Here is a 14,962-nt window from a genome sequence, read left to right on the forward strand (position 1 = left end):
TAATTTTTACTTTAACATAAATGAAAAAAATACATCTTTATAAGTATAAGAGAAAATTTTAGAAAGGACTTAATTTTAAACGAATTCTTACTAATTGACCAGTTTTACCTATTCAACACAACATTATATATATATATATATATATATATATATATATATATATATATATATATATATATATATATATATATATATATATACACATACATACATGCATACATACATACATAATGATTAATTACAGAGATACGTAGAACCTTCATTAGTTTCAGAAACCCTTAGCCACATTGTAAATGTTTGGTAAAGACTTTAGGTTACTATCAGGCTGGTCTTTAAACTAAAGCTCTACTATGAGTATACGATATATTTCCTATCACTGGAGAAAACAGAAGAGAGGCCATGATGAGAATAAGTAAATTACAAGGGAGCACTGATGAGCTCTTCGAATAACATTACACAATTACACACACACACACACACACACACACACACACACACACACACACACAATTTCTTCAGCATTTGGACTGTGTGAAACATACCAGGAACGTAAGTAGTGGAGGCAAATTCTATGGGTATATTCATGAGTAAATATTCCGAGGCATCCCAAAAGTAATTTAACGGTTAATGTACGGAATAGTGGGTTTGAGGTTGCTGTTTACAAACACCGGTAAGCACAAACATAAATATATATATATATATATATATATATATATATATATATATATATATATATATATATATATATATATATATATATATACATATGTGGGAGTACATTCCTATACACATTTGAATACAAGATTAATATCGTGGGTTCAGCGTAAATAAGGCCAAGGGTTACTGTGCAATTTAAATCCTATTTTAAGCAACTTTTTTAGGTTATTGTATGTCTGTATATGTCTGAAATTGTTTTTCAAGCCTAAAAGTGTTTCTAATGTTTTTTAAGAATATATGATATGAAAACTTTAGATTCTTCATATGTGTGTAGGAAATGATTTATTCGTCATTCTTGTGCATTTGTTCTGCTACAACTTCAGTTATTACTACTAATACTACTTCAGCTAATGCAACTACTGGTAATAATAGTAATCTACTGCTACAACAAGTACTACTGCATATTACTATTGGAATTTATATATTAAATCCAACTTCCTACTTCACAATTACTTTTTTTTTTTACTTTCTACCACCACATCCACAACTAATAATAATAATAATAACACATTATTACTACAACAACTACAACCACTACAATTTACTTTTGCTGTTTACTGTGACTACTGCTACTACTATTACTATTTTTATCAGTACCTCTATAACTCTTACTCCTACTACTGCAACCACTACTGCTATATATATCCTAAATACGTCTGTTGTTGGCAGTTATTGCTATTGCAATGATGGATAGTAATACCAGCTCCTCCCCACCACCACCACCACACCACCAAGACCACTACCACAACGGACCACTGACCACTCACCGACTCTCTGCTCGGCCACTTTGAGCGTGACCGCAGTGAGCGAGACGGGGGGCGATCTGCCCTTATCGTTGAAAGCTGAGATACGGATGGTGTAGGTTGTGCCTGGCTGCAGCGGCTCCACGGAGAACTGGGGCTCTTCCGACGACCTGTTGAGGTGTAGGGAGCCTGGCTCATCGTACACCTCCGCCAGAAAGAGTTGCGGCATCCCTCCGTCGAAGCCCCTCTCACACAGCACTTCGATGTTCTCGGCCGTGTTGTTGATGATTTCGCAGTTCTCGGGCGAGGACGGGGGACCTGAGGAGGGAGCGGTACGAGATACAGAGAGAGAAAGAGGTGAGGCAGGAATGAGGATTATGAAGGGTTCATTATGTTCCTGGGGAAAGGGAAGGGACTGGGAGAGAGGGTATATGTGTATGTAAGTGCCTAGTAATTACAAAATGAGCTTGTGGGTTTTGAGTTAAGCTCTTTGGTTCGAAATTTAACTGTAAGTGATATTGTTTTACGAAGCTCTACAGTGCTTCAGCTTCTCTGTTAGTGTCCTTTCTCACTTTCTATTGTTTTGACGATATGAAGGTTTATTAATACCTATAGGGTAACTACTCACTGCTAACCCCAGATTTGGAGAGGATACTTATGAAGGCTTTCTCGTTCTTTCCGGATCATAGTTAACTCGCGAGTGAGAGAAGAGATGAGAAGAAAAGAAAATGACAGGTCAAGTCACAAGAGTTTTGAAGTTTAAGCTTTTGACAGACAACGTATTGATAAAGGCAGGCATCAACAGAATCAAAACTTGGGCTAAAATTCACATTGGGAGTGTTGTGTATAAGGGCTGATTCAGCAAGACTACGTCTGTGAAAGGCAGAAGAGGAATAGATATCTTTGGCAGAGGACCGGTTTATGTGAGAGCTATCTTCTCACAAAGGACAAAAAAAATTGTTAGCGTCAGCAAGGAGAACACTTCCATTCAGTCTATTAGAAAAAGAGCAACAAGTTTCACCAATATAACGGAGAGAGGAGGATGAAAAAATACTGTAAACCACGTAAGCAACAGTGGAAGTAGGGGAAGTAAGAACCAGATTTTTTGGAACTTTATTAATTTCACGAAAGCAAGTTCATAAACCAGAGGATAATTAATAATGTTAGAATTTTGTAAACTGGAAACTAAGGAAAGGCAAGTAGAAAAGTTTTTACAAATGAAGTTCATTTAGGAGAGAGAAAAAAGTTCGTTTAGCAGAGGAGTAGATAGAGTTTGCAAAACTGGGAGGCGCTGCGACGAATGGAGAAGTTATAGTCGAGAAACTGAAGATCAGAGATGCAGAGGGCGCTGAGGAAGCGAGAAACAAGAATATTTCACACACAACATTGCTTAGATTTGCGGTAGACGGAAAGCATAAAACCAAATCAAGGACCTATGGACATGAGCATCAAAGTTACAGAAAGTAATTAGTAGGATTCCCATTCATCTTTAAACATGAAAGATGAAACAAGATTGTTAATAGAAAGACGAAAGTGTTAGAGAAGACTGAAGTCACGCATCCAGAGTGTGACGACTTACGACAATAGAGGAATGTAGAACAGTTTCAAAATATTCCAAATAAAAGTTAACAAGTGCAAGCAATAAGCGACAACCAACAGTAACATCAGAAATCTGAGAATAGAGGCTACTTTGGAATGAAAATGAGAATCTACACAAAGACGAATATATAAAATATATCATTATTAGCAAAAAATGAAGTAACATATATCGTTTATTCACTAGTTAACTTATTTCATGATCAGGCACTGTACAAAATCAAAAAAATCAGCTATAAGAGCCAGATCTATAGAAATGCTAAACATCAAATTTATACACGTAAAAGAAGAGAGAAAAGTAATTAAGAATAAAAACAGCCCTAGAAACAAAGTAACTCTACTAAGTAAAGCCCCATTTAGTGTCATACACCAACACTGTCAAGTCAGAGACTGCACTATACACATGAAACGGTTCATTGTCTTGTCTTGCCTTCCCTTCCCTTCCCTTCTCTTGCTCTTTTGTTTTACATATATTAATCTTATGTTTAGCATATGTTGAGATCTCATTATATATATATATATATATATATATATATATATATATATATATATATATATATATATATATATATATATAATATATATATATATATATATATATATATATATATATATATATATATATATATATATATATATATATATATATAATTTTTTTATTTTTTATTATCACACTGGCCGATTCCCACCAAGGCAGGGTGGCCCGAAAAAGATAAACTTTCACCATCATTCACTCCTTCACTGTCTTGCCAGAAGGTGCTTTACACTACAGTTTTTAAACTGCAACATTAACACCCCTCCTTCAGAGTGCAGGCACTGTACTTCCCATCTCCAGGACTCAAGTCCGGCCTGCCGGTTTCCCTGAACCCCTTCATAAATGTTACTTTGCTCACACTCCAACAGCACGTCAAGTATTAACAACCATTTGTCTCCATTCACTCCTATCAAACACACCTGCTGGAAGTCCAAGCCCCTCGCACACAAAACCTCCTTTACCCCCTCCCTCCAACCTTTCCTAGGGCGACCCCTACCCCGCCTTCCTTCCACTACAGACTGATACACTCTTGAAGTCATTCTGTTTCGCTCCATTCTCTCTACATGTCCGAACCACCTCAACAACCCTTCCTCAGCCCTCTGGACAACAGTTTTGGTAATCCCGCACCTCATCCTAACTTCCAAACTACGAATTCTCTGCATTATATTCACACCACACATTGCCCTCAGACATGACATCTCCACTGCCTCCAGCCTTCTCCTCGCTGCAACATTCATCACCCATGCTTCACACCCATATAAGAGCGTTGGTAAAACTATACTCTCATACATTCCCCTCTTTGCCTCCAAGGACAAAGTTCTTTGTCTCCACAGACTCCTAAGTGCACCACTCACTCTTTTCCCCTCATCAATTCTATGATTCACCTCATCTTTCATAGACCCATCCGCTGACACGTCCACTCCCAAATATCTGAATACATTCACCTCCTCCATACTCTCTCCCTCCAATCTGATATTCAATCTTTCATCACCTAATCTTTTTGTTATCCTCATAACCTTACTCTTTCCTGTATTCACCTTAATTTTTTTCTTTTGCACACCCTATCAAATTCATCCACCAATCTCTGCAACTTCTCTTCAGAATCTCCCAAGAGCACAGTGTCATCAGCAAAGAGCAGCTGTGACAACTCCCACTTTGTGTGTGATTCTTTATCTTTTAACTCCACGCCTCTTGCCAAGACCCTCGCATTTACTTCTCTTACAACCCCATCTATAAAAATATTAAACAACCACGGTGACATCACTCATCCTTGTCTAAGGCCTACTTTTTCTGGGAAATAATTTCCCTCTTTTCTACACACACTAACTTGAGCCTCACTATCCTCGTAAAAACTCTTCACTGCTTTCAGTAACCTACCTCCTACACCATACACTTGCAACATCTGCCACATTGCCCCCCTATCCACCCTGTCATACGCCTTTTCCAAATCCATAAATGCCACAAAGACCTCTTTAGCCTTATCTAAATACTGTTCACTTATATGTTTCACTGTAAACACCTTGTCCACACACCCCCTACCTTTCCTAAAGCCTCCTTGTTCATCTGCTATCCTATTCTCCGTCTTACTCTTAATTCTTTCAATAACAACTCTACCATACACTTTACCAGGTATACTCAGCAGACTTATCCCCCTATAATTTTTGCACTCTCTTTTATCCCCTTTGCCTTTATACAAAGGAACTATGCATGCTCTCTGCCAATCCCTAGGTCTAGACCTTACCCTCTTCCATACATTTATTAAATAATTGCACCAACCACTCCAAAACTACATCCCCACCTGCTTTTAACATTTCTATCTTTATCCCATCAATCCCGGCTGCCTTACCCCCTTTCATTTTACCTACTGCCTCACGAACTTCCCCCACACTCACAACTGGCTCTTCCTCACTCCTACAAGATGTTATTCCTCCTTGTCCTATACACGAAATCACAGCTTCCCTATCTTCATCAACATTTAACAATTCCTCAAAATATTCCCTCCATCTTCCCAATACCTCTAACTCTCCATTTAATAACTCTCCTCTCCTATTTTTAACTGACAAATCCATTTGTTCTCTAGGCTTTCTTAACTTGTTAATCTCACTCCAAAACTTTTTCTTATTTTCAACAAAATTTGTTGATAACATCTCACCCACTCTCTCATTTGCTCTCTTTTTACATTGCTTCATATATATATATATATATATATATATATATATATATATATATATATATATATATATATATATATATATATATATATATATATATATATATATTATATGTATAATGCAAATATCGCAGATATCTTAATATACAACATAACCACAGTAATAAGAAATGGTAATCTCTCACACCTTCATGGAACAGTTTATGTAAAAACGGAAGTCTTATAAAGCAGAAATGTCACCTCACATTTACATTCAGTGGGTTGTTTGTTACCTCAGTGACATGTTAGGAGTGACATGTCAGTTAATGGATGTCTCAACTTTTTAGTCAGGTAAAGAGTGAAATGCCAAACAAAGGGTAATTTATTTGGCAGCAGTGCCAATAATGTTGACAAATTTTACGTATTTTGCACGAATTCCTTTTATGCTCTCCTGGATGCATTTCCTAATACTGTACTATTTTATATAAAGCTTGATTCCATTATATTTACTTCATGCACTGATTTTCTAGTTAAATCTTTCTCAGTTTTTGTCGACCAACTGGGTAACTTAAAATACCTCGCATGAATCAACAAAGCATTACAATCGCGAACAGTTTTAATTAATACATGATGTTGCATTTTGTAGAAATAATTCTGTAGACTCTGCCATCATTCTTTTGGAGGGGAATTCTTAATCACAGTTTTTATGACATCTTAAATCTTACTTTCACCGAAATTTTCGAACAGAGAATCTCAAGAAATCTTTGATGATATGGCTGCATTGGCACTTTCTTGGTTAAATATGGTTCCTTATCCTTTCTAGGGTTGCATTTCTGCATGTTTTACCTATTAAAATAGGAATAATTTAAATCGAAAATATATACAAAAATAGTTAACATCTGTTCTTAACAGTCATTCAGCACATCTCGGCAGAGTTAAATGGCCAGTTCTCCTTCAGATTCTTGAGAGCTCTGCTTATTTTTTTTAGCACGGAATCGCTTGCATTGAATGTTTACTATTGTAATTCTTGTAGCGACCAGTCAGAACCACGGTTCGAATACCCTTTCAACCTTCCGTTTATTTAATGAGAGTCGTTCATTACGACTTAAGTTCACAGACCATGAAGTATTGTGAGAACAGATGCACTGTGGAAGCTTCCGGGGCTGTGGGAACCGACAACTGGGTCACAGATGGTGGCCTCTGATGACGACTTGTATTTGAGTGTTAAGTTGAACAACACTGGGAACTGAGAGACTGATGGCGTTATTTTATGCCAACCCAACATACAGTAATATTTCAACCTCGCCGAGCAGACCCTAAATGGCGTTCTTAACGTAAAATAGGGGTTTTCTTGTTAGCCTTTCTGTGTGTGCTTCTTGCCCTTCTCATCTTTTCCTAGAACTCTCTTAAAGCTGGGTTTTGTCCTATTTCATCATTAAAAAAATACTAGAAAATGTTAGACGGTCTGTTATATTAAAATTTGTCTAGTAACAGTAAATCTAGAAAATAATTCAGATAGTGCTAGGAGCTTCAGGTAGAACCAATCGCCTACTATCTCAAAGGATAGGCTATTTTTATGCTTTCACTTATTTTTTATATATCCTTCCTAGCTTATTCCTTCCGTGGATTATGAAAAACCTAAGTAATCACAAATAAAATTTTGCAATATCAATTTTTCTTGTAGTGTTTTCTACTTCTGTTTCAATGGAATGAATTTTCTCCCTCACTACTTTTCACGTTTCAGCCACTGGTTGTCTTCACACTGGTTGTCTTTACACTTGTTTGTCTCATGTCAAAACTCTTCTACAATATTTATAATAGTCCCCAGTGCCTCAACGTTGTCTGCTTCATGTCAAAACTTTTATCATTCATATCGTCCTGCGAGTACATGGAAGCCTCTTCCGATGTAAAGGGGTTGGAAATGGAGTTTTTCTTATGAGTGGTCACAACATGTAGGGATTTTTGGGTTTAAATACAATAGGATTTTAAGTTGTTTTTGGTCTGAACACAAGAGAATTAGAGATTTGGGTTTGAAAACCAAGATGATTAAGAATCTTGAGGTTTGAACAAATGAGGATTAAAGAGCTTTGGGTTTGAACACACGAGGATTAAAAGATTTTGGAACTGAACACAAGAAGTTTAAGGAGTTTTGAGTATGAATACAAAAAAAATTAGGACTTCTAGGTTTGGACGAAAGGGGTTAAGAAGTTTTGGACTCGAACACATGGGATTGAGAAGTTTTGGGTAAACCATACCCCCGGCCGGGATTGAACCCGCGGTCATAGAGTCTCAAAACTCCAGCCCGGGCTGGAGTTTTGAGACTCTATGACCGCGGGTTCAATCCCGGCCGGGGGTATGGTTTATTTGCAATCGTGTCATTACGATTTCTTGAGTCAAGTTTTGGGTTGGAAAACAAGAGATGAAGACATTTTTGGCTTAAGTTAAGAACTACAGATTAGGGAGCCTTGGATATGAACACTAGGGATTAAGGTTTTAATTTGAGAAGTTCTGGGACTGAAAACAAGGGGGTAAGTACTTTTGAATTTGAACATAAAATGCTAGAGTTCTTAGCGTGAACACCAGGATGAATGTTGGTGTGTGCACAGTAAGTTAAGTATTTTTTTGTTTGTGTGAAGTCCCGGGGTGACTTCACACAAACTGTGTTATTGTGTGTGTGATACCAGAGTGATACCAGGGTGTAGGAGATTGTGCTATGATTTATCAAGTAAGGACACCGAGAAGTTTAATGTGTGTGTCTCCAATACATGAGGTTGTAAGGGAGAGAGAGAGAGAGAGAGAAAGAGAGACAGAGAGAGACTAATCCTGTAAAATTCTGTGTAAAATAGATTGGTAGGTAGAGAGAGAGAGCTTAACATTGTAAAACCCTATATAAAATAGAGAGCGAGCGCGCTTAACCTTGTGAAACCCTGTGTGTGTGTGTAGAGAGAGAAAGAGAGAGAGAGAGAGAGAGAGAGAGAGAGAGAGAGAGAGAGAGAGAGAGAGAGAGAGAGAGAGAGAGAGAGAGAGAGAGAGAGAGAGAGAGACAGACAGACAGACAGACAGAAAGTATGCGGTGAAGAGATAAGATGCGGGAAGCCATGAGGTTGATAAAGAGGCCCTTGGCGAGATCGAGGACAGACACGAGGGCAATACCTGACGAGACCACAGGACCTCAATCTGTGGGAATCATCTCTTGTATTGCTTCTGGGGATTTATGTCTTCACTTAGTATAAAATATGAGACGAGAGATTTTCTGAAACATCTGGTGTAAGAGATTTTCAAAAAATATTCGATGACAGAGTATTTGGAGCTCCTGTGTGAAATATTTTATGTCACCTCTTGTCATTCTTTTCGAACACTTGCCACACTATTGGAACCTTTGTTGCACCTATTGGAAATCTTGTTACACTATTCGAACGACTTTTCCCACATTTGGAGCGCTTTTATGTTTCTGGAGCACGTGTTACTCTACTGGTAACCTTATTACTCTACAGAAACCTTTTTAAATAATTTATAAACCCTATTAAAATTCTGAACACTTTTTTAAACATTTGGAATCCTTTTTTTAACATCTGAAACTTTTTTCGACATTTGGAACGCTTTTTACGCCACTGAAATCCTTGTTACGCTATTGAAAACTTCAGTTTACTTACGAAACACTTATTTTTACACGTGTAAAATGTTTACGTTGGTGGAATATTCGCCACTTAGTTGGAATCATTTTTGGAAGCCTTCTTTTGCTATATAAACCTTTGTAATACCCATCGGACTCTTGCTAAACTATAGTTACCCTGGCTATTCCATCGGAGCTCTTATTAACCTGAGAAATATTTGAACCTTTGATATACTACTGGAACCTCATTGCGCTGTTGGTATCCTTGTTTCACTTATGTTGCCACTCTTACGCTACCGGAACCCTTGCTACACTATTGAAACCCTTGTTACACAATTGGAAAGTGTCCTACACTATTTAAACTCTTGAAGCAATGGAACGCGTTTTTCATTTTTAGAGTCCTAGTTACACTGTTGGAACCATTATTACAATATTGGAACATGTTTCTCTATTGGAGCCCATTGTGTACATTATTGTAACGTTTGTTGCATTCTCACAACCCTTATTATGCTATCAGAACCTTGGTTAATTTATTGGAACCGTTGCTATTATATTAGAGCCACTGCCTTATTTTCAGGGACCTTATACAATTAAAACGTTTATGTGCAAGATATTCAAAAATAATTTTCCCGGTTTTAAAAATTTATGCCCAAAATATGCCAAGCATTTGAATATGCAATTTTCTGAGTTCGACAGCTGAACTGCCTGTTACAGCTGTTTTGAGACTATAATTCGATATCAAATTAATAAAAAGAAATATGTGACGCGCGATGATTGTTCATAAAGTCTCGTGCCTCGCATGGTTTTCAGGAACGAAATCTGTTACATCCGTTAATATGAATTACCGTCGTCAATATAAACGGTTCTTTTATCCATAAACATTTAATCATAGTTTCACGAGTTCCTGGACACAAGAAATGTGTCTGACAGGCCTAGGAGTGGACTGTTATAAGCATACAGGAAGCATTTTACCGAGGTCCTAAGAAATTTCTCTGTCCTACTTGTGAATTTTATTTACGGAGATCAGTTATTCACTAACTTGCACAGAATAGATAACGACTTTTTCCTTGTGATGTGCAATTTGCCCAGGTTTTACAACTAAACGAGAAACCTTAGCATCATGAGTTTGCATGTTCTATATTGGACTCAGCTGATGAGGTCAACAATGATCTAAAGAGGGTTTTTACTCTCTGATAAAACCACATTTCAACGTCTGGACAAATTAATCAATCAGTATGAGTATTTGGGAGTCTGGAAATCTATCTGAAGCTCATAAACCAGCATGTGATAATCTGCAGCTCAATGTATGTTGTGGACTCTCATACGACGGATTAATAGGCCAGTTTTATTTCATGAACCACCATTGGAAAAATTTAACTTACTATGCTACAGAATTTTGCAATCTCACAGTAACAAAAGATGCACCTAACATTCTTCAGCAGGGCGGTGCACCTACACACTACAGTGTGACTTCATAACTATCGCAACCGAAGTTCCCTGTCAGATGGACTATGATGGACTCGTCAAATGGCTCCCACGTTAACCCTAATAAAACGCTATTAGAATTCCTCTTGATAGGGTGGGTGAAGAACTGTTTTCCAGATACCAGTAACTGACTTCAAAAAAAATTAATGGAATCTGAAGTCATACCAGATTTGTTGCTCATTTCGACAGGTAAACTTAACTATCGATTACATGTGTCACGGACCACTAGAGATACATATGTTGGGAGGTTGAACAGATTAAATAACCATGAGTCCGTATATGATAGCTCAATTAGTTTAGCTATCATATGCAGAGAATTGCATTTTCTCATTTGTTTCTATTTTTCAGTGATAAACTCTTTTACAGGAAATAAACCTCGCGGAAATATCGCATTGGAACAATTATTGTACTAGAACCTTATTACAGTATTGAGACTCTTGATATGCTAGTAGAACCCTTGTTACACTAGCACAATCCTTGTTACACTAGTAGAACCCTTGTTACACTAGCACAATACGTGTTACACTAGAACCCTTGTTACACTAGCACAATCCTTGTTACACTAGTAGAACCCTTGTTAAACTAGCACAATACGTGTTACACTAGTAGAACCCTTGTTACACTAGTAGAACCCTTGTTACACTAGAACCCTTGTTACACTAGTAGAACCCTTGTTACACTAGTAGAACCCTTGTTATACTAGTACAATTGTTACATTACTAGAACTCTTGTTACACTAGTAAAACCCTTGTTACACTAGTACAATCCTTGTTACACTAGTAGAACCCTTGTTACACTAGTAGAACCCTTGTTACACTAGTAGAACCCTTGTTACACTAGTAGAACCCTTGTTACACTAGTACAATTGTTACATTACTAGAACTCTTGTTACACTAGTAAAACCCTTGTTACACTAGTACAATCCTTGTTACACTAGTAGAACCCTTGTTACACTAGTAGAACCCTTGTTACACTAGTAGAACCCTTGTTACACTAGTAGAACCCTTGTTATACTAGTACAATCCTTGTTACACTAGTACAATTGTTACATTACTAGAACTCTTGTTACACTAGTAAAACCCTTGTTACACTAGTACAATCCTTGTTACACTAGTAGAACCCTTGATACACTAGTAGAACCCTTGTTACACTAGTAGAACCCTTGTTACACTAGTAGAACCCTTGTTATACTAGTACAATCCTTGTTACACTAGTAGAAACCTTGTCACACCAGTAGAACCCTTATTACTCCAGTACCCTTGTTACGCTAGTACAACCCTTGTTACACCAGTACAGGACTTGTTACACTAGCACAACCTTATTGCACAAAGTACAACCCTTGTTACACCAGTACAGCCCTTGTTGCACAAAGTACAACCCTTTTTACACTAGTACAACCCTTGTTACACTAGTACAACCCTTCGTACACTAGTACAACCCTTCGTACACTAGTACAACCCTTGTTACACTAGCACAACCTTGTTGCACAAAGTACAACCTTTGTTGCACAAAGTACAATCCTTGTTACACTAGTACAACCCTTGTTACACTAGTACAACCCTTCGTACACTAGTGCGACACTTGGAATCTTTTGAAATACAATAATTGCTCTCAAGTTAACATTTGTAAATAATGGATATACAGTGACTGCAATAACAACAAATAACCTATTTACTCTTATAATACTTGTGTTATTTATCTCAGATATATTGTGGAAGAGAAACAAATAATTTACATGAAAGAAAATTTTATATAGTATTCAACTATATATCCACCGTAACTGTACAGTGAGAGTTAACTTTAATCAACATTTTTGGGATAAAATTAACTTTGACTGGTAATGAACAGGTTATATGCAGCCTTGATGACCTTCTTACAGACTTTTAAAACAAAGTAGCCAGACAATACAATACTCAGTGTAACATACACCGAGAAATGTCTGTACATGGAAAGTTTATACACTCGTGTATTTGAAAGGCTTTAAATAACATTAACGAACACATCAACCAGATACACAAACACTATGTTCCCACTAACAAGCAGTCCTCAGCATGACAGGTAACTAGTACTACTGGGCACTCATTATCATCCCAATCTCTAGTCTAGCTAGCAGCTTACGTCACAAGACACAGTTGTTATTACAATCCAAACTAAACATTAAGCCCACAAGGGTCATTCAGACCAAACACACAATACGTTAATAGGTATCCCCGAAGGTGGAGCTGTAAGTGCACCTTCACGTGGCCTGACATTTTTTTTTCGTTTTTTCTTCCTCCAACTTTAAGATTTTTAATTCGCTGTTAACTCGAGAACGCTTCGTCGAATGATCCTCAAGTTTTTAATACTTGCTTACGGTAACGAGGACCAAATTCTTGGAACAAGTGGCATGTTCACGTGTCCTATGACCAAAGCTATCGAACCCATTACCCGTATTGCAATATGGCTCAGATTCCTGGTGTAGCTTCAAACGTTTATGAAAGGTGCGTCATTATTATTATTATAATCAAAAAGAAGCGCTAAGCCACAAGGGCTATACAGCAGAAGGTGCGTCAATATTTGTCGACGGCGGAGTGTGAAATTCAGATGTGTAGGTGCAAATTTGACTATCTTATACCTAAAATAATTTTCAGTTTGCCTCTTCTGAACGGCTTCAATATTTAACGGCTGATGCCTCGCAGAGCCAGGATAGTACCCATTAAGTTTCGTGTCCATGCATGTAACTTTGGAGAAAAATAGCCAAAATATAAAAATGAAATCGCTGGACACCATGCCATAATTGGGTAATGCCAGGCTCCTCTGATCGGCTTCAAAATTTCATCACTGGTGTATTGTGCTTATAAGAAGGTTGGTACAGTAGGGCCCCCGTATCCGTGGGTCCGGTTTCCGAGATTTCAGTTATCCACGATTCACCGGATTTTTCTTAATAACAACAACAGCACAAAAGTAGTGATGAGGGAAGTTCTTCAAAACTAAGAGACCATAAAGTGTTTCCCATCAGTGAAAAAGTGATAATGCTCGAATTATTTTCCTTAATTAAACTTTAGAATAGGTATGTATGTAAATGAGAAACGACTTGCATATAACTTTCACTATCCGCGGAAGGTCATTAAAAATTGTTTCCCGCGGATACAGGGGTCCTAGTGTATATTTAATGGAATGTTTAGAGGCCATTTTGCATTTTTTGCTTTGATACTGGTGATAGGCTCTTGAGCCAAGGAACTGGACTTATCTTGCTTGGACAGAATCTGAACGAGTTCCATTCCACAGGGGGCTATATTATCCTTACAGGTTTATCGATTTCCTCAGATTAAAACACAAATTGTGAACGGCATCAGTCTTCAAAGGGTACTGCATCGTATGAAATGGATGGAACGTTTCATAGGCTTAGGCTGAGTAGGCACAATTTTTTGGATTGTATAAAATTACTGGGAAAAAATGGATGTTCTGGTCAGGTTTAAACTTTTAATACTATTGTTTTACCTGATTAAAAACAATCTCTTGATGTTACGTTGTTTACGTTATCATGTACCAGTTTTATTAATCAAAATGATCTCTGTGGAATAATTACAGGTTTTCCCTGATTAGAAATATGTTACAGTGCATGACTTTACTACCTTAACTTTTATGTGTGCCTGTAAGTGCCTGAGTGTACCTGTAAGTGCCTGAGTGTACCTGTAAGTGCCTGCGTGTACCTGTAAGTGCCTGAGTGTGCCTGTAAGTGCCTGAGTGTACCTGTAAGTGCCTGAGTGTGCCTGTAAGTGCCTGAGTGTACCTGTAAGTGCCTGAGTGTGCCTGTAAGTGCCTGAGTGTACCTGTAAGTGCCTGAGTGTACCTGTAAGTGCCTGAGTGTGCCTGTAAGTGCCTGAGTGTACCTGTAAGTGCCTGAGTGTGCCTGTAAGTGCCTGCGTGTACCTGTAAGTGCCTGAGTGTGCCTGTAAGTGCCTGAGTGTACCTGTAAGTGCCTGAGTGTGCCTGTAAGTGCCTGAGTGTACCTGTAAGTGCCTGAGTGTGCCTGTAAGTGCCTGAGTGTACCTGTAAGTGCCTGAGTGTGCCTGTAAGTGCCTGAGTGTACCTGTAAGTGCCTGAGTGTGCCTGTAAGTGCCTGCGTGTACCTGTAAGTGCCT

The 14,962-nt window shown here is 37.8% G+C and overlaps 1 protein-coding gene across 1 annotated transcript in view; it reads right to left on the minus strand.

Moving 5' to 3' along the window:
- Nucleotides 1-14,962, minus strand: part of LOC128700087 (neural cell adhesion molecule 2) — a 379,174-nt gene that overhangs the window by 41,799 nt on the left and 322,413 nt on the right. The window contains exon 10 of the mRNA XM_053793043.2: nt 1,485-1,778. Within this exon, the coding sequence (XP_053649018.1) occupies nt 1,485-1,778 (294 nt within the window). The remainder of the gene's footprint in view (nt 1-1,484; nt 1,779-14,962) is intronic.

This window comes from Cherax quadricarinatus, chromosome 64, assembly GCF_038502225.1.
Source record: "Cherax quadricarinatus isolate ZL_2023a chromosome 64, ASM3850222v1, whole genome shotgun sequence".
NCBI lineage: Eukaryota > Metazoa > Arthropoda > Malacostraca > Decapoda > Parastacidae > Cherax > Cherax quadricarinatus.